At 54.1% G+C, this 23,860-nt stretch overlaps 1 protein-coding gene across 3 annotated transcripts in view; it reads right to left on the bottom strand.

Moving 5' to 3' along the window:
* The window catches only part of NECTIN1 (nectin cell adhesion molecule 1), an 88,853-nt gene that overhangs the window by 2,200 nt on the left and 62,793 nt on the right, over window positions 1-23,860 (bottom strand). Inside the window, exons 6-9 of one of the 3 annotated variants that reach the window (XM_040085218.2) lie at window positions 12,289-12,436; window positions 10,311-10,398; window positions 9,748-9,858; window positions 2,888-2,932 (exon numbers count right to left, since the gene is read on the bottom strand). In XM_040085218.2, the coding sequence (XP_039941152.1) occupies window positions 2,888-2,932; window positions 9,748-9,858; window positions 10,311-10,398; window positions 12,289-12,436 (392 nt within the window). Of the gene's footprint in view, window positions 1-2,887; window positions 2,933-9,178; window positions 9,307-9,747; window positions 9,859-10,310; window positions 10,399-12,288; window positions 12,437-23,860 lie in introns of those variants that run through there. The other 2 variants (XM_040085221.2, XM_040085219.2) reach the window with 2 other exon arrangements.

Genomic DNA, 23,860 nt, shown 5'->3' with positions numbered 1-23,860 from the left:
AGACATAAAAAGGGGCTCACAGATAGGGAAAATGGGATGTGCAAAGTCCTGTCCCCTGTACAATCTACTCTCAAGAGCTGTCACACTCTACAGAACCCCTTTCCACACCTGCAAGGGGGAAAAACCCTGTATTTAACCACGCTCCCCTCCTGCTTCATAGAGATCATTACTTTTCTGGGTTAAGCTAACCTGAAAGGGAAGTTGTCTTAATTACAGAAATTTAGTGAGGCAAAGCGGGCGAGGGGGTTTCTTGTAATTTGTTATCAATTAAGTGGGAGGGGAAGTCTGTGAGCTCGTTGGGAAAAGCAGGGGATGGCTCTGATGGACAGAAAGGTCTCCTAGGAGAGATCCTCAGTTAACGGAAGTGGAAGCTGGGCTGGGTGTGATGGGGTGGCAGCAAAAGGAGCTGTAGGACGCTCCTTTTTGCGCTGTCTGGGACAATATACGGGCTCAGGAAGGCATTTTTCTTCCTGCTTATCTCCCAGTTAATGTGGCCACGAGACAGGCGCCCATGAAGCATTGCCGAAGACACCAGGTGCAGTTTTGCCAGCGCTTCGGAGTGCAAACAAATCCTTCTTTTCTTGCTGGAGCCCGTTTTGTGCTCGCTGCTCACAGGTGGGGTCGGGGCAGGGCAGCTGGAGAATGCCAGGGCCAGAGGAAGAGAATTCCCTGTGTCCTTTTACCTGTCCTCAGCACCTGAACCGGGAGTTGCTTTGCTCCTGCTTTGTTCCCTGAACTCATTTACGGAGTGGCAAAAGGGAGGGGATCAAAACCAGCCCGGTGTTTTTTAACACATTTAGCAGCCGGGTGCCCTTTGACTTCCTTCCCCAGTCCCACTGTGACTTTTCCCCAATCTAATTTATCTTTAACGAAGTTTGAAATTAAATTAGGGATAATGAACTAATTAAATTGAACTGGCACACGATTCTACCGCCTCCCCCCACCTGACTTCTCCCACTTGCCTTTGTCTCCAGCATGACTCCGTGCAATTCTTCATTATCTGGGTTACATCCCCCCCATCTCAGTTTTATTTCCAAGAGCTTGATTAAAGGGGATGTCAGCAATCTGTCCATTTCAGACAGCCTGGCAGATTACCTTTACACAGGTCTTATTTGATTGAATTAGGGAGCTTTCATTTCTGCCATGACTTTAACTCAACCCTTCTCCATCCCTCCACACCCAGTTCCATCTTTCCTTCCATTTGCAGAACATCTCCTTGGGTAGCAGGAGGTGTGAGGCAGCTGACCACGTCCTTTTAATCATCTTGGAATAATGAGTTCTTACTGGTCTGAAAGTGAAAAACTCCTTCTCAGTGACCTGAGGATTTCTCTGCTGTGGTTCTGGGGAAATCTGAAGATTTTACAGGTGAGAGTTGGACGGGTAATGGTTTTCTCTGCTTTGCCAAGCTCATGGCAAACACATTTTTGCACTTATGGAATGTGTTCAGCTGTGTTTTCCTGGCTGGGAAAAGCCCCTGCTGCTCAAAACTCCCGAAATTTTGGCCTGCTGCCACCCTGACCCTCCTCATCTGTCGGTTTTGGATTTTGGGCTGCAGCACAGGCTGGTGGCTGGGAAGAAGCAGCTCTGTTGAGTGACAGCATGACAAAGCTCCTGTCACACTGTGCACCAGCCAGTGCAGAGGGTGCGGCTGTTGGGGGACAGAAAATACACTGGGGAGCAGAAAAAAAAAAAATGTTTCCTCCTGGTGTTGGGAGCCTCACATCAAGCTGCTTTTCACTTCCAAGTATGGCCATGATTTTGGGTATCTCTGGGCAGGTTCCTGCTCTGTTTGAGGCTTTATCTGTGAGGGAGTTCTCGGATAATCCCTGTCCTGAGTAGGGAACAAGCAGTGATGTGTCAGGGATGAGCAGGAGCCAGTGATCCTGAGCTTGGGCTTCTGTGAGGACAAAACTGAGGGCAAGTGGGACACAGGGACTCGCCCCTGGGTTCAGGAAATAAAAGGATGGAGCTGAAATTCCCAAAATACACAGCAAGGGCCTATGGTGATGGTTGCATTCAGATACATGCAAGTATTAAATATGCAGGAAACTTGCTCAGAACATTGCATTCCTTCTTACAGCATGCTTTTCTCTTCACCTGCTGCCTCTGGTACGTACCTGGTCCGTGTTCCTACAGCACCTCACACCACAAATCATCCCAAACATTTCCCTCCTTGCTGTTTATCTCCCAAATCCTCCTCTCCACCCTTTTGGAGTCAGGGCAGGGCTGATTACCCTCACATAAAAATGGGAAATTAATAAGGAGCCACCTCTTTGGTTTATTTCTCCTGCAATTTGGAAATGGGAATCTGAGCCCTGGTCACTGATTTGTTGCGTTCTTGATCCAAGTCTGATGGCTTCCAGCTATTCTTGCTGCAACAGGGACAAGAAATTCCCAAGCAAAACCAAGAGCTGGAGTGTGGGGAGGTGAAGGGGGAGGAAATAATTTTAAAAAGCATATAAAAAAAAGAAATTAAATTGCCCTGATCTGTGGTGTGTCTTAGCAGGGAGATTACACCTTCAAAGCACCATATGACTGGCTTTATTTTTACTTCAGAGAGACTGGGAGGATTTCCAAATTTGGATTTGGAGGATTACTGTCCTTTTGCTGACAATAAAATTCCCCACCCTGGGGAGGACGAGGCGAGACCTCCCAAGATGGATTAGGGAGCTCTTGCCTTGTTTGGAGCAGTGGGAGCGGCCCGAGAATCTGTCGGGAATGGGAGGCGAAGACACGAGGGAGAGCGGCGGGTTTCCACCACCCCTTCCTCAGGGCTGGAATTCTCATCCCAGGGAGGATGCAGGAGGCTGGAAGTGCCTGGGAGCCCAGCGACAAACAGCCCCCCACAAACGGAGACAAGGAAAAAGCAAACCCGTCCAAAACTTACTGTCCACTCTCGCTCGTTACGTCTACGAAGACCTTGATCCTCATTCTGGGAGCAGGAGTGGGTGAGACACCGCAAGAGAGAGAGGTTACGGATCTGCTCCGGCCCGGGGCTGCTGCAGACACTCACCTAGGAGGGCTTTTGCTACGGCAGGGGAGCTACAGGGCTGCTTCCAGCACGGGAAAACCAGGGAGCACAGGGATAGAGGCAAACTGGAGCAGCCCCCGGCACACCTCGCACCCAGGGGTGTGTGCTGCACCCTCACCCGCAGGGCTCCTCGTCTCGGGGACACGCTGCACGGCATTGTCCACGGGGGCTTTATAAAAATGCCATTTTCCTCCTGCTTATCCTCCTTTCCTTCCCTCCTCCCCGAGGATCCAGCGTCCTTTATCTTCTCCAAGCCGTCCCTTCCCGTCCCCGAGCTGCCGCTTCTCTCGAGCCTCCTGTGATCCACTTGGGGTGACCAGGAGGGGCTCAAGGGCCTGTGATCCACCTGGGGTGACCAGGAGGGGCTCAATGGCCTGCAGTGCACCTCTCCATTTGCTGTCTGCCTTTGCTCCTCTCCCTCGCCCTCCCATAAACCCACAGATCCTTCCTGCTGCTGGAACGGCAGCAAAATAAAGGGGAAGGAGCAAGGCAGAACCTGGAGTCACCACAGCCTGAGGAATACACAGGAGTGAGGGAGAGCTGCAGCCAAGGAGAGGGGCACCAGTGGCATTTCCTTGGCCAAAAACTCTTGGAGTCACCCAGCTGAGGTGGGAAAGGAGAGGTCTCTCCCTTCCAGGGACCTGGTGGCTTTAATACCTGAGAAAAAGCTGTGATTATGGGGAAAAGGAACATAGGTAGAACTGAAGTCACCCCAGTTTTAGTGTTCTTCCTCTAAAAAAAAATCATCATTCAGAGGGTTACTGGAGATGGTCCAGAGCAACCAGCTGAGTCCTAATCACTCCCTGCCACAGAAGCTGAGCTTGAAAGGGTTTGGTGACCCTTGGAAAAGTCAGGAGAACGGGGCTCAGTCTGTGCCTGCTTTTGAGAAGGAGAACACCAAGGGAAATAATCTCTCCCTCTCTCCCAAGCATCCAAGCTTGCCACCTGCACCAAGGTGACGCCACGCCAGCGCCGTCGCTGTCACATGCACAGTCCCTCTGTGCCTGTCTCCTATCCACGGAGTCTTTCAGCTTCAGGAACCTTTAGGTGTTCCCATATTCTCTCACGTCCTCTCCCACCTTGTTCTTTCACACATGCACATATGCTCCATCTTCCCTGCAGTTACTTCCACATGCGCAAAGCCCTTCTTCTTCTAATCTTCCTTTCAGCCATTCCCTTTTCCTTTCCCTCCCCTCCTCGTCCTGGCCTGGAAAACCCCTCTCAGCACCTCTGACTTCTGATCCCTCCCAGGTGCTGCAGAAATTCCCTGAACCAGAGCAGGAACTTCAAACCCACCTGGAGCCAGGGGGGGCAAACCCCTGCTCTGCCACGAAGCCATGACCCCTCTCCCCATCTCCCACATGCCTGGCTGCAGGAAGCAAAGGGAAAACACGGCGAAAAGAGCATGCAGAGAGGCAAGGCAAAGGCATTCTGGGCAGCACCCCCAGGATCCAGGGCAGCAGAGAGACAGAGAGAGACGGAGAGCAGGCAGGGAGGGACAGACGGGACGCAGAGGGAGCGCTCCATGGGGAGGGAGGGATCCAGGGAGGGGGCAGCGGTGACTTGGAGGGGCGCAGTGAGGGAGGCAGAGTGCCGTGTGTACCTTGAGGCCAGGACCTGAGGGGAAAGGGCCTAGAGTGACATGCGCTAGCGAAAGTTGGGCTGGATGGTTGCATACTCGACTAGGTCTCCGCCAGCATGGATGGAGCTCCGAGGGCTGGGTGACGCGGCCAGAGCCGACGTGTCCAGCTCTGCATACTGGACATCACAGTCCTTGTTGCCAGGGTTCTGGAGAGAAGAGAGCAGCAAGGCGGTGGTGGGGGGGACACGAGGGAGGGGTGGAGGGTGCACAGAGGGTCCGTGCAGATGGTGAGGGGTGAGACAGGACACAGAGGGCGGGGGGGAGGGGGAGGAAGAAAGAAGAGAAGGGTGAGGAGGGAGGGGAGGAGGAAGAAAAAACAGTTAAAAAAAGAGGGAGGTAGGGAGGTAATGAACAGTCAGTCAGGTAAAATCCCAAATGAAAGCAAAAGTCCCAAAGGCGCTGCTCCCCCAAGTGCAGAGCTGAGTGACAGCACTCCCAGCCACTGCCCCGTTCACTGGGGCTGCTCCCAGCAGCATCTCAGCGCTCTGATCTTCCACTGAACCCCTCTGGGATCAGCATTTTCCCTAGCTGGGGCTGGATCAGTGAATTCAAGCCTTACCATGCGCCTGAGCTCTCTGTTTCAACCCAAGAATTTGGGATTCGTAGCAAACTCAGGTTTGGGGAACATGAGTGGAAATCATTGGTTTGAAATTTGGATTTTGGGAAGGAGGGAATGGCTTTAAAGCCCAAATTCCAGAGGCGTGGCCACAAGGGAATGGCACTGCTTGTTCTGCCCCGACGTGGGGACTGTGGAGTTCTGAAGCGCCTTGCTTAACACAAGGCTTGGCTGCACAGCTTGGCGCTGCAGATTAACTCTGCAGCACGATTTTGTCATCGCAACACGGTCTAAGAGATGCTAAAAGCACCCTCCTTTGGCATGGGAATATTTATGGGTGTTCCTTCACTAAGCAGGCTTATCAGCAAGGGCTGCATGAATGGAATATCATCCAATTTGTCTGGTCGCTCCTACCCAGACATCCTTCATGCAGATAATAATGGGAGAAGCCTGGAAGGCAGGAGAGCTCAGAGAGGGGAATATGGATCACCCGGAGGAGCCTTGGGGCCAGCAACCACTGTGTGAGGGGGATCCTGGCTTCTTGCCCCGTGGAGTTTCTTTAATCCTCACTTTTGGGGCTGGTTTCAGTGCCAGCTTTCTCCTCTCTGAGAGGAGAGAGTCGTCCCTTCCAAACAAAACAGCTTCCCGCTCTCCCTCTCCCCTTTCCAAAATGGCTGCACCGCGTGGCAGTGATGCAAAAGGTGTTTAATTTGAAAGTGTTCCTCTCCTCTCTGTTTGGAAGGGTCCTCAGCCACCTACCAGCTGTGGCTGAGCCGTTTTTGGAAGTTTATAGCCCAGTAATGAGCTGGTTGAGTGCCTGTTGCTGGAAGGGGTCGTTCACTCAGCGATGATCTCCGCCTGCTGCGCTGGCCTGTGCCAGGGCTCGGCTCCCTGAGCCTGCCCCTCAGCCACAGGGATGAGGGGAATGATGGGGAACGGAGCTGCAGCAGCATTTCCAGAGCTCAGCAAAGCTGGAGGCTGCAGGAGCAGAGGGCTGGAGGTGGCCCCTGTCCTGCCCTCGGTGGCCAGATGGCAGCAGCACGTTGTTGGCAGAAAGCTGCACGTCCTGTGGAGCCTCTGCTTCATGTCTGGACACAGTTTGACCATTTAGTAAAACTAGCAATGCCAACTCCAGCCTCAGACCTAAACCTCGGCCTTGCAGAGCTCTTTCCCCCGGAATTTTGTGTCTCAGTACCTCCTCTCCTCCTGGAGGAAGCCAGACTGAGTTTTACCTCCTCATTCCTATCCTCTCTACTTTGCCTCACTCCTCTCCAGCTTCCTTCCCACAGGAGTTGTTTTCCCCACGGATTTCCTCTGCTTTCTCCCACTCCTGGGCTGGCTCCTGCTCCTTGCTGCCTGTTTGGAGCAGAATTTATTACAATATCAATAATGTGCCTTGTATACAAGGCCCAGCACTGCCTCACGCGAGCGCTCGGTGTAAATCATCGCCATCGGCACCCCGGTAATTGCCCTGCAAACCCAGAGGAATTATTTTGCTGTCTGCAGCCATGAAACTTCCCCCTTCTACCTGTGCAAATGGGCCCTGCTGACACGGGCACTAATCACAGCTCTGCTCCTACGCTCGCTGAATGCCCCCACCTCCCTCCTGCTCCCGCTGCCCCTCACACACGCACCGAGCATCCACCTGGCACAGGAGCACTGCCAGAGCACACCTGCCCTCGCCCACACACCTGGAACGCACCCTCCATCCCCTTCCTGCTTTGATGTCCTCACTGTCACCCCAAAACTGCCCAGAGGAGAACGCTGCAGGCAGCCCCCACACCCCTGCACCCACCCCTGCAGCCTCAAGTGTCCACGCCACTGTCCTTGGGCGTTTCGGGGCCGTCAGCGCTGCGTTGGCTTTCCCACAGCCTGCAACACCTAAAAATACATATTCATTCCTAGTCCTGCTCCCTCCTGCGGGTATCCTGACCCTGCAGACGTGCCCCAGCCTCTCCCCTTGTCCTGGTGCCCTGCCAGCACACGTCCTCGCACACGTCCCTGCACACCCTCTTGGAGGTTCCTCCTCCTCCACCTGCCTCTTTTATTTTCTCCTGGCGCCTCTCCCATTCCCCCCTCCCTCACTGTTTGCCACCTCTGATGGCTCCCTGACTCCCGTTCTAGGGCTGTGAAATCGCCAACCCCAGGCAGTGGCTTTCGTGCCGCCTCGTGATGAATCTGGCACGAGTCATTGAAAGCTGAATGCACCCGGCCCGTTTTCCTGCAGGATCCGCTCCCTTCCTCTCTCACCTTCTTCACTCCCCACCCAAGCCAGATCTGCAGATGAAGTACAGGCAGAACGAGAATATCCTGCCTTTCTGCTGTGCCTCTCCCTCCCAAGGATCCCAGAACCACGGATACCCCGGAGCAGCCACCTGCAGCTGCATTTCGAGCACGGTGGGAGCAGGGCTGTACCGAAGTGGGGTTGGCAGGGACCAGGGATGTGCTTCCCTCCTCATCCTCCCGCTGACCCAGCCCTCAGGTGAAGGATTGGGCAGGCTTTGCTCCATCCCGTGGAGGTTTTGGTAACCACTGCTGTCCCCTGGGCGTTCCCACCCCTCAGAATCCCGCTGTGACATGAAAAGGAGGCTTCTGCAGCGCTTTAAGGGTGAAAAAAAGTGATGCAAGCCACTTTTTTTTTTTTCCCTGCAGGGAGGAAGGCAAAGCTTGTTCCTTTGCAAAGCGTGGCCGGACAGCCCAACCCACCCCACCCCTGGCCTGGCTGTGGCAGCACGTCCTGCCTGTGGGATCTGGGAAGAATCCAGCAAAATCAGCTCTCCTCGGCAGCCAAGGACACCCTTCTCTCCCCTGCCGGTCCCAGACCCGACCAGCCAGCTGCCTGCCCAAGGGACTTAGCCGGGATGGGAGCAGGCTGCATCCTGCTGCTGGGGCAGAGAGCCAGAGCAGGTACGTGCTGGGTGAGCCAGGCGAGCTGGCCGGGGCCAGGGCTCACCCACAGCTGTGCCAGGCCCGTGCCAAGAGCTGTGGCAGCAGCTGGAGGCCCCCAGGCACCACGTCCTTGCTGCAGAGCCAGTTGTTGGTGGGCCAAGTGAAAGGAGAGCTCCACAGTCCGTCACCTCCTGGCTGGATCCACGGGTGAGGAGCAGCCGGAGCCAGGCTGGGTGGGACGTGGAAATGCATCTTCTCGGTGGAAATGCATCTTCTCCGGCCAGCATGGAGAGCGGCAAACTCTGTTCCCATGGTTACGGAGCAGCAACCCATCAGGCCCCATCTCACATCACTAACTCTGCCCCTTAATTAACTGACTGCTCGTTATTTCCCAAAATGAGCTCCTCCATCCTCCTGCTTGCCTGAAACTCAGCTTTCAGACGCTTTTCAAGCCGCGGTCTCGCTGCAGCATCCTGTGTTTCATTTAAAACTCAGCAAGGATTAGAAGGAGCTGGGGACCAGCCCCAGGACTGAGGCAGGGCTCCAAGGGGAAGTTTTCCTTTAGGGATGAGGTAAATAGGATCGCATCCACCCGGCTCGGCACAGAAATGTGGCTTTTGATTTCCAAAGCCCCTGGAGTCTGCCTTGCTCCAGACTAAAGGTCACTGGGCCCTGTCCTTCCATTATCTGCACAGGAGCACACATGGCAGGGTCACACCAGGATGAACTGGGTTATAATTAGTGGTGTTGGTGAAAAATCACTCCAGTCTGGGCTGATATTTGTACACCTTTCTCCAGCCAGGGAGTTCACTCTGCTGAAGCACCGGGCTGGGTGTGCAGCGCTCTGAACTCCTCGTGAGGAGGGGTTTGGGAGAGACCCCAAGGATTTCCATTGGGATATCTTGTCTCCTATGGATAAAAAACCAGAGCATCCCCATGCCATGGGCTGAGGGAGGGAAAGGATGCTGTCCAAGGCTTGGGAGGAGGATGGTCTTCTGTTTTCTCATCAAAACCCACTCTAATCTTAACTCTTTTCTGTTCCCTACACTTTTGCATCTAACATTTCCTCACTCCTTGCAAACCAGCCTTTCCCATGTGACTGCCAGCATCTCCTCCTGACCCTTAATCTCTCCCCGCTGCTGCTGCCTCACATTAACATCTCCCCATCCGAGGCTGAACAAATCCACGCTCCAGAAAAAAAAAAAAAAAAAAAAAAAAAAAAGAAAGAAAAAAAATTAAAAAAAGGGTTTAAAGAACTTGTTGTCAAGCGAGAGTCAAACGCTGGCACGCTCTGCCCTGCAGGTAATTGCTTTGTGAAGCTCTCACTGCCGCTTCCCTCAGCTGCAAACTCTAACAGGGGCCCCTTGCAGGAGGCGAGGAGGGGCCAGGGTGGGCTGCAGGGAGGGAATTTGGGGTGGGCAGGGCATTCTACCCATAAAGGCACAGCTCTGGGGCCTGTGGAACGAGGGTGGGCTGAGCTCAGAGCGTGGAGGCTGCTTTCCTCCAGGACGGGGTAATCCTGGACTGTGGATGGGGGGGATCCTGCTGTTTTAGGGTGAGAGGTCCTGTGTGCCAGGGCAGGCTGGGCTGAGGTGCCAGGCGGTGCCACTGTCACCCTGTGCTCCTTACCAGTTTGTCACTGTAGGGAGAGGGCTCGGGGGCTGCCATGTCATAGTAGGGGCTCTGCAGAGGGAACTTCTGGATCTCCTCCTCGTGTTTCATGTTGTCCAAGTGAACAACCTGGAGTAGAGGGGAGAGAAGAGGGATGAGAAGAGCAAGGGTTGTCCTCTGGCACAGCCCGGGGCGAGCTCTGCTTCAGGTGACACCACAACCAAACACCAACTCCTCCAGACCTCAATATCCACCAAAGGGACAGAGCAGAATGCAAATTACGGCTTTTAATTAGCGCCAGACTCTGGGAATTCCGGGGGGACAAGTCACAGAGTCACAGAGTCATAGAACAGTTTGGGTTGGAAGGGACCTTAAAGATAATTTAGTTTGAACCTTGCACTAGACCAAGTTGCTCAGAGCCCCAACCAACTTGGCCTTGAATAATCCTTACTTTCTGTCCCTCAAACTCAAGCCAGGAACTCCTTTGCTCTTGTGACCCCCATTTCCCAAAATCCAGGCACTGCGGACACTGCTTGGAATCAGTTTTCCACGCCAGAGGCAGGAATTTGCAGTTTTTTTACCTGGATGTCTTCTGGAGTCAGGTGGCTTTTCACGTCCTGTTTCCTCTTTGGTGGAGGGGCAGGTTTGTGGGATGGAGGGAGGTCAATCCTGCAGGGAAAGAAGAAGCTGCTGAGTGGAGAGCAGGAGAAAACGTCCTGCTGCTTTGTTGTGCCCGCGGATTTGATCGTGTTTGTCACCAAACTGCCAATACAACCGCATAGATTATCCTCGGGAACTCCCCCGTGCCCTTTGTCTCACCCCAATTAGAATTGTTAATGGCAGCAAGCTCGCTCCTAGCGCTCTGTCCCTCCCGCCGGCAGATCCCCGTGTCAGCTCGCAGGTCCCGAGGGTGCGGCCGGGACTCCCGCTTGGGAAGGGCTGCGAACCCTCCCTCGGGAGCTGCTCCCTGATACGGCTGGGAGGCACCAGAAAGTGAGGCCAGGGTAATGCCAGCCCCGGGCTGGCAGCTTCCCCGGGGTGGCAGCCCTGCCACGGCTTCCCGGCGGGAATTTCAATCCTGCTCATGGACGTGCTCTGCCAGGCAGGGGCATTCATCCCTGCCCCTCGCCAAGGATCAGCTTTTACCCCAGAGCATAGGGATTGGCAGCCACGATAATCCCAGCCTAGGGACTGTCTCTGCACATTCTGTTCACATGCACAGATGTGTCTAATCCTTTTACAAAACTTATTAAAACTCTGATCCACTAATTAGCTGGCTGCCCCCCCCTCCCTTCTCTCCGTGCAGACTCCGCCAGTTCTGATGGAGATGGGCGCCTTCCCTTGGATTCCAGCGTGGGACCGGAATGTGCCGGTGGCAGCCAGGGCAGAGCAGGTCCCCGGGGCTCTGTAGAACATTGACTTCACGGCTCGGCAGAAAAGAAATGCTATTACCTTGGGGATCAGCCTCCACAATGGAGGCAGCACCTCTGCAGAGCTGGGCTCCGCTGTGTTTCTATTCTCAGCTAAAGTGGCTCTTCCCCGAGCCTGGTGGAGGGCCATTGTGGGAAGTGGATTGTCAGGATGCATCTCGATCACGGGCCCGCTGCTGTTGATGCAATTTCACCTTGTGGTGCTGGGTTTTGTTGTTTGTGTGCCTTTCTGCCTCTCCCGCCGCTTCCCCCGCTCCTCTCCCCTGCCGCTCCCGCTCTCCTCCGGTGCCCTCTCTCAAATGGGATTAAATGGAGCACAAAATGTGCCCAAGGTGTAACAACAATGAGCTGGGGGGGGGGTGTGTGGGGGAACATAAAAGCAACCTCTGGGTGCTGGGCTTTCTGTGCCTCCCCTGCGAGCTGGGGACGGAGGGGAGGGGTGAGGAGCCGGGGACAAGACAGAGCTGCTCAGCAGAGCCCAGGGTAAACACTCCTGGAGAGGCTCCTGCTGCTAAAGTGACCTCCACACCACTCAGTTCCCTGCCTGGGATCTGTGCTGCCCTGTGCTGGGCGCAGCAAAGCAAGTCCTGCCCAGGAGGAGCCCCTGTGGTGGCCCCCGTCCCTGCTGCAGACAGTTTATGTCCCCTGAAGGTCCAAAGCTGCAGTGCTGCTGGATGTGGAGCCTTTCCAGACTCTTCGGGATGCATCCAGACGTGCTCAGGGTCTATCAGAAACCCCTCTCTGGTGGCAGGATGTGGCTCAGTCTCATTCAGGAGCCTGAAGCCATCGGGAAAGGAGGAATAGGATCCTCTTTGACCCCCGGAGGGGGACAGTGCCACTGAGCCTCTGCCACAGCAAAGCCAGCACCTGGGGGAGCATCCTTGTGCTCCAGCTTCCTCTTCAGGCTTGTGCCAAGGGCTCAGAAACAGCAGAGAGCAGGATGGGAAGCACCAGGAAGCCCCGAGGAAGGGGAACGGATCAGAGGAACGAGTCACAAACAGCAGGAAAACGTTTTAGCACCAACTTTTCCCATGGTGCAGGGAGAGGAAGGACCAGAGTCCTTCTCTTTCCATGTGTGCCCATCCCCGGAGCAGCTGCAGCCCCGGTGGGCAGGGATTCTGCTACTCACAGGTCGTGGTCAGTGTCGGAGCGGCTCTTCTGCTGCCGCCTGTAGACGATGATGACGGTGACGACCACGCCGATGATGAAGACGGCGGCGATGACGCCTCCCACGATCCCAATGATGCCTCCCGGGGCACTCTGAGGTAGTGGCTTGTCTGCAACACACAGAAGAACAGGGGAGAGGGTTAGAACACCAAAAACGCAGCTGGGGTGGTGCTGGTACTCCCAGGGATTCCAGGAGCAGAGGTGAGGGTGAATTCCGAAGCTTTCCCGAGCGTCCCCGTCCAGCAGCTCCGTGGAGGGAGTCAGATCCTATTGAAGTGCACTGCTCAGAGCTCAAGAGGGACAGAAATTGTGGCTACAATTGTGTCTCCAAGAGTTCAACGCTCTGCTCTGCAATTCCATCTTCAGGTGTTTATTCCTGGATCCGCTTTTCTGCCTTTGTTCAGGCCTCAAAGGGAGAAGGGTTTGGGGAATAAAGGTGCTTCCAAGCATTCATGTGCACCTGCTGCTTGATACTGTTGAAGTATTTTGAGAGCCTTCTGCTGGGTTTTGTCGCAGAGTCCTCACTGAATCCCTGGTGCTGCTGGAATGTTCTTGAAACCAGCTAAGGAGCAATGCTCAACTGATTGATGTGGAGCAGAGGTTTGTGCACCCCAAATCATTCCCCCCCCCAAAAAAAATGTCCTGAGTGCAGGAAGGACCCAATCTTGCATTTCATCCCTTGCTCTGTGACCTGGGCCAGCTCCTTGGTGACAAACACGGGCCTCATCCAAAGGAAACCCGTCCCGATGGGAAAGCGCTTTGAAACCTGCGATAAAAGGGTTTAATTTGCTCTACCTTCCAACCTAATTAAACTTGAAAACTAGCTAATTGGTACTTTGTACTTACAACTCCGGCAGTGATGAAAGGAGGAGATAATTGGGATGGAGGAAGGAGGAGGAGGAGGAGGAGGAGGAGGAAAAGATATTCAGGGGAGGGGAGAGATGAGGGAACAAGGGGTTTTGTAGAACTTGTCTGTCACATCTAATTTTTTGTACTTTTCTTAATGCCCTGGCTCCTGGCTGCTCTTAGAGGCCAGATTGGGCTAATGGATCCTATTCTGCAGCAATTTTGGCTTTGGGTACCAGAATCTCCCCTAAACTACCCGTCCCCAAGGCATCGGAATTAGGCCTGCTTTCCATGTGCAAAGTAATAAAACAAAATGTATGTGGCTATAAAACATCTGCACACATTCCCAAACCACACAGGACGACGAATCCAGGACTTTTCAGGGTGAAAAACCTGCTTTTTACTCCCGCTTCGCCTCCATGGGTCCAGCCCTTGCTTATCCTGAAGCCCCACGTGCAGCCTCAAAAGGGATCATTTCCAAGAGAGTATTCCCAGACCTCCCCTCCCAGCCAGCCTTCCCAGATTTGCTGCCGTCATCCGGGAGTGAACTGAGGTGTGCAAACATCTCCCTGGGAATCAAACATCTCCCCCCGCGCTGCTCTGCTCGATCCCAAATCGCACAACGCACTCGAGCTCCCGGCCCCACGGGGAGCGATTCGCCCTGGGAATTGCTGTGACACCCATGCCCCGTTCCCTTTCCCACAAATTCCTGCTTTTCTCCAGCCGAAATCTGACACCCCGGAGCATCCATCGGTCAGCGTCCCACCCTCGCCCTGCCTTCCCCTGCTCCTTAACGCGGAGCTCCCAGCTGGGTGTGTTGGTGGCAGGATCCCTTTGTGCAGCCACTTTTCTTCCACTTCCCTCCTCCCTGAGCCACAGCACCCTGTAAATAACATTTGTGCCTCCAGACAGCTCTCTCACAGCTGACATCTCGCCATCCAAACCTCCCCCCAGCCCAGCGTTCGGGGCTGTGGCTGTAAAGAATGTCCCAGTCACTGGCTGGGGCATTTCCCGTGATGGATTGTCCCCTGATGGCTCTGGGGATGGCAGGGACCGGGCAGAGAAGGAGCAGAGAACATCAGCCTCCTGCTGCCGCTGTAAATCAGCTGTGTGTGTGTGGCGGGCAAAGAGGGTGGAAGGAGAAAGAGGGAAAGGAAATAAGTAAATGAAATGGCTCGCCAGGAGCTCAGGTGAGGCTGGGCAACAGCAGGAAAGGGGCTGAGGATATTTAGAGAGGGGGGAAATACAGCAGAAGAGGGAGAGGTGGGTACAGGGCAGTGGGTGAAGACACTAAGGGGAGGAGGTGATGCCTTCAGTTTGATCTTCCTTCTATTTCAGGTTCTGTGCTGCCCAGGGTGCAGCTCTGAGCTCACTCAGGGTCACTCAGCTCTCTGCACACAGCAGGGACACAAAACAAATCCTTCTCCTGCTGCACACCAAGGACAACTTTCAGCCCCAAAAGCACAAACAGTGGCTGGAGGGAGGAACAAGAAGGATGGGAGCTCACAGCCTGGAGCTGGAATTGGACAATGAAACCCCAATGTGCAAATAGACCAAAACTTACAAAATGTAAGATTTTGGGACCAGTCAGCCATTTTGTGACCATTTTGTGACCATTTTGGGTCCAGCCTGGGTGCAGCCCTGGCCAGGCTCTTCTCCTGCCCAAGGTGTACCCTAAAGGGTGCACCCTAATAAATATCTACTTTATTCTCCAGCTCTGTGCAGTCCCTGTTCCAGCTCAGCCTTCCCAAGGCATCAGAGGGGAGCGAAAGCCTGTGACAGCAAACCTGTCCCTGCACGTGCGGCTCCCCTTGCTGAGGACAATCTGAGCCACTCAGAAGTGCTGGTCAGGGCTTTGCAGGGGTCCAGGCAGGGAGAAGTCAGAGGTGACAGTGCTAATTGCTGGCAAGGACAGGATACCTCAGGAGGGGAGGAAGATAAATGACAGAAGAAGGTCCTGAGAGAGCAGGAAAGTGCCCAGGATAGAAGAAAATGAGAATAAGAGAGAATCCTTCCTTTATGCTTGCTCTTCCTTTTTTTTTTTTTTTTTTTTCCTTTTAAACCTATTTTTTCACCTATATCCAGTGTTTATTTCCTCACAGTTTGGAGGGCACCACCAGGGCTTTTTCTGGAGGGGAGGGTGGCTGCAAAAAGGGACGTTTCAAACCAAAGAGGAGAACACCAGGAAAGCCTCAGGAGATGCCCAGAAGTGCCAGATGAGGATTCAGCTCCACTGACAAGGCTTTTGGGCAGCCCTGGGAAGATGTTTGCAAGGCTTGTGAATCAGAATCGGAATAAATTGGCAGGACAGCTCAGGGGCCTCCAAACGGGAGTGGGGAAAAGCTTTGCCAATTAAGAATGCAAACCCCCGTGTCTCTGTGTCACGCTTGAACAACTTAAAACTCTCCAAAAAAAAAAAAAAAAAAAAAATTAAAAAAAGTTTGTGTGAAGCAGTTGGCAGTGAGGCAGGTACCAGAGAACCCAGAGGGGCTCGACAAACAGCTCAGCCTTATCTGGATGTCTGAGGGCTGCTGGGAAACTCCTCGTTCCTGCTGGAAGCTGAATTAATTCACAGTATTACAATTAAGGAGAGAAGAAGGGCGTCCCACCCCCGGTCTCTTTCAGAGCTGTTCTGTTCATTACTTTGTTCTCCCACGGCTCTTCTGGAGATGGAGGCAGGCCCAGGAAAGGGAGGGGAGCGGTTATCTCTCCATAACGCATCGTTCCCCGTCACCCGAAAGGAACCGCCAGCAGAGGAAGATCTTTGCGCCACCCAAGCCAACTAAACCCTTCTGCCAGGTGCTGATAGCGCCATCCACCAGCCCCAGAGCTCAGTTAAAGCGCATTCCAAGGCTGCCAGTCGCTCCCAGAGAGGTGAGGGATATGGGACACGGATGTGTATCCCGTATCCCGGCGGGATGCGCCAGGCTGAGTCACGGCACCGAGATAATGGCACTGGCCACTACAATCCCTTTGTCCCAGCAGCCCAAACAGCCTCGGGGCTGGAGGCTCTGTCCCTGACTTGCTGCCAAGGGCCAGGCCAGCGCTTCCCAGCGAGGGACAAAGGGACAGAGCCACCCCGGCGGTGACACAGCGCAGCTGCCGGAGCGGCAGTCAATAATCACCCAGGCACAGCGGGACAAGCAGCTTGCAGGAGAGCAAGAAGGATGTTCCCCAAGGCAGCGTGCAGCCAGGCAGAGCTGGATCCACGGGAAAGCGTCCAGGGAAGGCTATGGCAGAGCGGGAATGACTCACTGGCTCTTGGTGTGGAGGGAGTGATGCGGAGGAATTTGTGAAAGGAACGGGGAGATGTCACACTTTTGGAAGTGAGGTCTCTTTCCTCAGAGCTACTGGAGTGGCTGAGACATTTTCTGAAACATTTCCTGGGACATTTCCTTGGACATTTATTGAGACATTTCCTGGGACATTTGGCTCATGAAGCAGCCTGGCTGCCCTTGGGATGACGACTTGACAGTGGGATATGCTGCATCCCCACCAAGGCTCTGGGCCTGGCTTTGTAAAGCTGGGCTCCCACAGCTCATTCTGCACTTTGTGCACCCACAGGGACGTCCTGAGCAGAGCTGTGGGATGGAGTCTGGGCAGGCAGGAAGGCTTTGTCTGGGGCAGATGGCTGTGTCTCGCACTGGTATTCTTTCTGTTCTGACTGTCTGCCCCGAATTCAGCGGCCCCAGGGAGAGCCTGAGCCCCATCTCATTGCTGAGGCCCCAGCCTGCATCCCCCAGGTGAATCTGGAAGCTGGGCCAGTCTCAGGGCTGGTTTACAGCACCTCTGAGCTGATTTGTTCCAGCAGAGCTGCACACCCTTCTCCTGTCTTTGCCCCATCCTAAATCCAACCTGATCCCTCTTTGCTTCCCAGCAAACCACCACAACAGCACACAACACCTCTGATAAACCCCTGCTCCGAGCTCTGCCTGCACCCACAACCAGTTCCAAAGCAGGGTTCCCTTTTCGTTTATCACCTCCCCACTGCCAGCAGATCCCCATCAGTCTCGTGGCTGGCTGGCCAAGGCACCCAGCACGGGGCTGCTTGCTCACAGCCATGGCAAGGATCGTGATCCTTCTCTCCTGTGCTGGCAGCTCTGCAGCTCCTGGAGCAGGATTTAATGCAACCTCAGTGCTCCATCCATCCCTGCTCACAGCATCCACAGCCAAGCACCCTGTCCCCAGCCAGTGCCAGCACAAAACCTGTCCCCAGCCTGGATTGTCACCGTGACCTGGTGGAAGGAGACGTTTGCTGGACTCTTTCTGCCTGCTGGTCCTTTGAGCAGGACAACGAGCTTGGATGATGCATATTTATAACACACCCCACCTGACACATTCCAGGGAGCCTGAGACAAGTTCACAGAGCTAAATTAAACCCAGTTGAAAAGCTTGGCAGAACAAATACTTCCTCGGTTTGGTTCTGAAGGCAGGAGCAGGATTGGCTGATTTGAGACACGCTCCAGTGGAGCACACACCCCCAGGGCACAAGCTGGTTCCCAGCCTGCTTGTGGTGCCTTTTGTCAGCAAAGGGTTAATGGAAAGCTGTTCCCAGGAGAGCCCAAGCCTGAGCTGGTGGAGCTGACAGGGCCAAGGGGAGGATAAACATCAGGGCTCGAAAGGCCCTGAGGGTTTTAAAGGGATCCGAATCCCTTCCAGGGATAGCCAAGCATCCAGGGGGTGAAAGGGACTGAGGGGGGTAAGACACTGCTGGGAAAGCTGCACCAGTGGCACTGGACCATGAGTGTGTGAGGCTGAAGTGCCTTCAGCCCTTCATTCCCCTCGTCCAAAACCTTCCCAGCCCTTGCTTTGATGCTGGTTTGAAGGGGAGAGGAGAAGGGGAGCACAGTTCTGCTCCCACCTAGGCCCCCTCAGACCCTGCTGCAGCTCAGACCCTTCCCTCACTGCAGGTGGAGGTACAGTGAAATTCTGTCCTGTGCAAGCACAAACCCAGGCAAACCTCGATTCGCGGTTTGCAGCGCCACTCCACCCCTGGCAGGATCCAGACCCAGCTCTGTCACCAAGAGCTGCTCGTCTGGCTGCAGAAAAAGGGGCAGCTGGCCCTCAGCTTGGGGAGCAGGAGCGATCTGGTTAGGAAAGGCAGCGTTTTTGGGCAGGAAGAGTGTCTGGGCTTCACTTGGAGACAAAAGCATCCCATTAGCAATTCCCATGTGAGTTGTATAACCCCAGCAAACTTCTGCACATGCTCAGGGGAAGAGTTTTCACCTGGGCAGGGTCTTTTGGACGCCATTTTCAATATCATAATGAAGGTAGTTCAGCTACAGAGGATGCACAGACCTTGAGTGTTTTGCCAAGTTATTAATGTACGCATAGACATCCGTCAACATCTTGATTTAACACATCCTTAAAGCTCGTTAGGTCCTGGAGTAAGGGATGCTATCTGCGCCCCTTCCACTGCTAGACAACAACATCTTCATTTACCGCATCCCTAAAACTCGCCAGTTCCAGGATGTCCTTGGCTGAGGGATGCTCCCTGCTCCCCTGATTAGATCTCTTTTCTTCCTGATTAGCCTTGAAAGCCTGCAACGATCTGGCAGCAGGGAACATCCTGACTCGAGGTAATCTCGACCTATTCCACGTTTTGCAGCACAGCCAGCTAAAGGTTAAACACCAAACTGAAGGCAGAGTTGCTCTTCTGCCTCCGTGCCCTGATATAAGTCAGATGGAATTTCCAGAGCGGTCACAGCCTCTCCCATCGGGGTGTTTGTTGATGTAACTCTCACTTACGAAATCAGCCACTGCACAGGCGAGTGCCAAGGCATGGCTGCGATCCTGGCAATGCCTCATTTCCCTGGAAATCCCCCCCTGCACAGGCTGGGCCCCCAAAATGTGCTGCTCACCTCCCGCACGGCGCTGCTGGTCCCTGCAAAGGGGCGCTGGGAGTGTCCTGGTTTCACTGCGTGTGGGCTGGGGGCAAAACCAGCGTCCCGAGGGTGGTTAAACAAACAATGTTTGTAAACAATGTAAATAACGTTTACTGACACAGACCTGAACCATGGACTAAGGAATTAACCTTGAAAGCATTAACAGCCATAGGGAAAATTTGTTATGGTGAGCATTTCTTCCTAGTGGCAAGTTTTTGTTCCAGTTCCTCATGTATTTTCTGCAATTTCTATTATGACTTTCTCCCCAAGTCCATGTTCTGTTTCATGCCCTCTTTGATTTCCATCCTTTCCTCTGTGACAGAAGATCTTTGACATTACTGTATTGTCCTTTCTCCCTGCTCTGTCCTCTCTCATCCTCTCTCATCCTCCCACAAGTGGGAATCCCTCCATCCCCTCTCTAATTTCCCTCCACTGAAGCCCAGAAATCCGGGTGTCCCCTGGGTGCTCAGCTCATTCCCAGCACGGCCATGCCCCTGTCTGGGTACAGATCACAGCATCCCCTGGAGATCCCTGACCACTTTCCTTCCCTCTCTCATTTTTGCCAGCCCAACTGGCACTTTGAGGCTTTTCAAGCCTCCCTCCAGGCTCTGATGAGGTTTTGGGAGAGCCTGGAAGTGCAGTGTGTGGATCCAGCCCTCCCTGGGGTGCCGGCTTTGAAGTGGACATTGGTTTGTGCTTGGCTTTAGCGGGGATTTCACACACATTCCAGCCGGGGAATGGCTTTGCCATGCACGGCTCTCTCCAGTAATGACCAGATTGTCCCTCTGCTCCCCTCCCCTGCAGGAAGCACCATCCTTGCTTAAATAACATCTGGTTAAAGAGCTGCTGGCCACAAAAAGCACGTCTGGAATGTGGCCCTAGCCCTCGGTGACCTCCCTTTCCATGCTGCCAGGGGCCACGGACAAGGATGGGGTTTGGATGCAGCAGAGGGAGCAGGGTGTTAACCCCACGGGATCCAGCAGGGATGAGGATTCTGCAGAACTCTGCTGGGAGCCCCACGGCAGATTCCTCTCCCTGGGCTGTTTTTTCTTTGTGCCACTCTAGCAGAGAGGGGGCAAGCACGACCTTGCTGCCACTAATCCGCCCCAAACTCACCTGCCCTCTTGGGCCAAGCCCACAGACCCCGGCACCCGCAGGGTGGGGAGCACCCCAGCCCGTTTTGGGGAAGGAGATGAGCCCTGGAGAGGAAGGGAAATGTTCTCCGGCGTTTCCTCTGCCTCGCAGCCCTTAATTTTAGTTCTGCTTCATTTCCTTGCAGCTTGGCAGAGTAATGAACAATCAAATCCCTTTAGTAATTTATTTCTTCTGCCGCACAGTTTCGAGGAGGTGATGACACTTGAAATTGCCTCTCCTGGAGGGATGGAGGGGCCGGATCCTGCAGCCCGTTACACCGGAGTGTGCCCGTCCTGCTCTCAGCAGCCTGCGCAGAGCACGGCGAGCTCCCCAACCCGTGTTCAGCCGCAGATACAGCCCCGCTCCCTCGATGAGTCCATTAAGGTCACGCTATTACAAGCAGCCGCCAGATGAATTCTGTCAGATAGGAGGCACAAGGAACCGCGGCTCCGGCTCTCATCATTTGTGTTAATAGAGTTAATTTGCTCAACAATCCCCAGCAGCACTCCTGGGAACGTCTCGCTCTGCCTGGCCGTGCGCCCCGGGCCGTGTTTGTCTCCTGTTGCCGTCGGGGTGTTTACAGCACCGGGCAGCTGCGTCCTGGATGTCTCCAAAGGATGAGCTCACCTCCCGTTTGCATCCGTGTGCAGCCGCCCAGGGGATGCAGGGCAGGGTGAGGAGGAGCTGCTCTGCACCCCTGAAACCTGGGCAGGGAAAGGGGGACAGCCGTCTCCTGTCCCTGGGCAGGAGCAAGGAGGGCTCCAGGCTGCTCCTCACACCCCCTTCCTCCTCTGCTCTCCTCTCCCAAAAACCCCCTGAGCTGCAGCAATCCAGACCAAGGAGTGGCTCTCCAGCCTGCTGGAGCAGGGAGGGAGCTGCCAGATGTGTGAGGATGGAGCTGCTGCCTCCTCTCCTGCCCCTCACACGCCTCCCAGGACTGTCACTGTCCCTGTCCCGGTGTCCCCAGCTGTCCCCACCCAGTCCTGGAGAGGGACCTGGTGCAGAAAACAACTCAGACTTCACCTTCCCGACCCTTCTCCTGATTTCTCCCCCCGGTTAATGGCATTGAAAGGACTCTCACACACCTTCCCACCTCACCCAACCCCTGAAATGATGGAAGCACCAATAATTAGCTGTGCAGCCTCATCCAGCCTGGGCACAGGGAGCTTCCCCCTTCTCCAGAATGAACAGCAGGGAAGGGAGCAAGCAGTCAGCAGGACAGAGAAGCTGAAGGCCAGGCCGTGGATACCAAATCCAGGCTTACCCTGGGGATACAACAGGAATAAACAACATCCCTGCTCTGCTCCACACACATTCCAGCAGGTGGATGTGGTCAAGAGGGGTGTAATGATGCAGAAAAGGCAGAAGATTTGGATAACTGCTCATGATGTGTCTCCAGAGACCGGCACACATTTGTTTGTGGCTTCTGGGACTGCGAAACAATTTTCCTGCGTTTGAGGATGACAAGGCTGAGGAGCTTGTTGGACAGCATCTCCTTGGATACTCCACTTATTATAAGCAAACAGCGGGGTTGAAAGACTCAGCTGAGGAGATTCCTAACTCACTGCTGTTGGTTTTTTTACTATTTGTTAGAATAGTTAAATTTGAGAAGGTTAAATTCTGGCAGAACGGAGGAGGGCACAGAGAACGACTCGAATCCTACAGGGTGATTTCCTGGCACCACAGAAAAAGCAAGCGCAGGCTCCAGTTAATTAAGAATTAAAAGGCAGGAATATAATCAATGCCAGTCTGTGAGGTTCATGGGAAATGGGCCTTGTCAGTCAAACACAATGTCATTTTTCTGCCTACTAAACCAGTCATGTCATCAAAGCAAGCTGGAGACGGGGTGGAAAATAGATTTAGAAGGACTGACAGGATTTGGGAGCTGAACACAGAGGCTGCCAGAGCTGGTCAGTCACGAGGTCACCCCCTGACCCAGGACAAGCCCTCCCCATCCCCAAATCTCCTTCTCCCCACCCCAATCCCCTGCCGGGTGCCGGCCTCTGGGCTCAGCTCAGCCAGGAGAGGGGAGGTGACCCCTCTGCGACACAGAGCCTTGAGGAAAGGACATTCCATGGATGGGACAGGGCTCCCGGAGCCTCTGTGGAGGGTGCAGAGCTGCCTGTGCTCATCCCTCCTTTTGGGGACAGGTTCCAACATCCTCCTCTTCGCCTCTCCCCCGTTCTGTTGCTCAGGTAACACTTCCAAGGCAGGTCCTCCAAGCAAATTTTTAGGTCAGTTATAATTGGAGAAGCTCACACGGAGCCATAAAACATCAGTTAATATGCTGGAACTATCTAGTTAAATGCCAATTATAAAACCCCATAAGCTCCTCAACTCAAATATATTAATAACATAATTAAACATTTATTGCTTATGCAAATTAAAAGTTCAGTTAATCGGACGTCGACGAAACCCCAGGAAGTGACCATTTAAGTAACTAATTTCTATTTAATTACGATCCCCCCCGTTGCAAAGCCCCCCATGCCATTATTCCTGGGCAGTGTTTACTCGAGCCACTCCGCCTGGCATTCCCACCCCATTCCCGTTCCATTCATAACCCCAGACAGCTGCAGCATTCAGAGCACAGCTGGCAGCAGCTGGGCCGGGCACACTGGGGGAATTATGGACCTTGGGACGAGCGTTTCGGGGGGGGATCAGATCTGTGTGCCAGCAGAAATCTGTTATTTGTCCATTGTTATGGTGACATGGGCACTGGAAGGACCGGGAGCTGCAGTGGGGTGAGGCTGGAAATGAAGCATTTATTCCTGGAGGGATGGAGGAATTTCCCCTGGCGAGCAGAGCCATGGGGATGGACTCCCTCCTCCCTCCCTCCCTCCCTCCCTCCCTCCCTCAATGCCACGGGCAATCGGTTAAACCTGACAGGTGTGAAGTTGGCAAATTTCTTTTCCAAACCTGTGTGGAAAACAGGCTGGGAGGAGTTTGGTGTGGACAGGGAGATGAAGGAGTGATGGAAACGTTCCCACACCCTCTCCCTGTGGGGCTCAGGGTGGGTGGAGGGAGGGAAGGTGCACCTGGGACTCAGGGGTGAGGCTGGAAAAGGACTCGAGAACCAGGAAAATCAGAACCCCCTCCTCTCACAGCTCCCTCTGATCCCTAGGGATTTGATCCCAAAGGATTTGATCCCAAAGGATTTGATCCCTGATCACCTCCCAGGATTTAGCCAGCCTTGAGCACCCCAGCAAACCATAGGGCAGTGTCCTCTGCACAGAGGCAGGGAAAGACCATTCACTGTTCACATCCAAACCGTTTTCCTCCCCAAATTCCCAGCCATTCAGACAAAACCCTCTGCCTGCTTCCTTCCAGGGCCTGGGTTTGGCCCAGCAGTTGTGAAATCTGTGGAGGAGGGAACATCCCTAACTCACCTTGAGCCCGGCTCCATCAGATGAGGCCAAGTTCACCTCAGCTGCCGGGGTGAAGGGAGCAGCTCGGATGGCAGCTATCCATAAATCACTGCCTTTCAATAATTCAGCCCCTGGAGGGTGATACAACATTTTTAACCTGTGCTTCAGGTGAAAATATCAGCCTGGCTCTCTGATTTCTGCTCGCTAGGATGTGAAATTCCAGCAGCACAGCACACATCCATTTTTTATTCTTGTTTTTTTGTTTGTTTGTTTTATACAGGCCGAGCCTTGTTCTGCAAATACT

The sequence above is a fragment of the Hirundo rustica genome, chromosome 23 (genome assembly GCF_015227805.2).
Source record: "Hirundo rustica isolate bHirRus1 chromosome 23, bHirRus1.pri.v3, whole genome shotgun sequence".
Lineage (NCBI taxonomy): Eukaryota > Metazoa > Chordata > Aves > Passeriformes > Hirundinidae > Hirundo > Hirundo rustica.
Note: the sequence above shows the minus strand (reverse complement) of the source record. Positions and strands in the feature narration are given on the sequence as shown.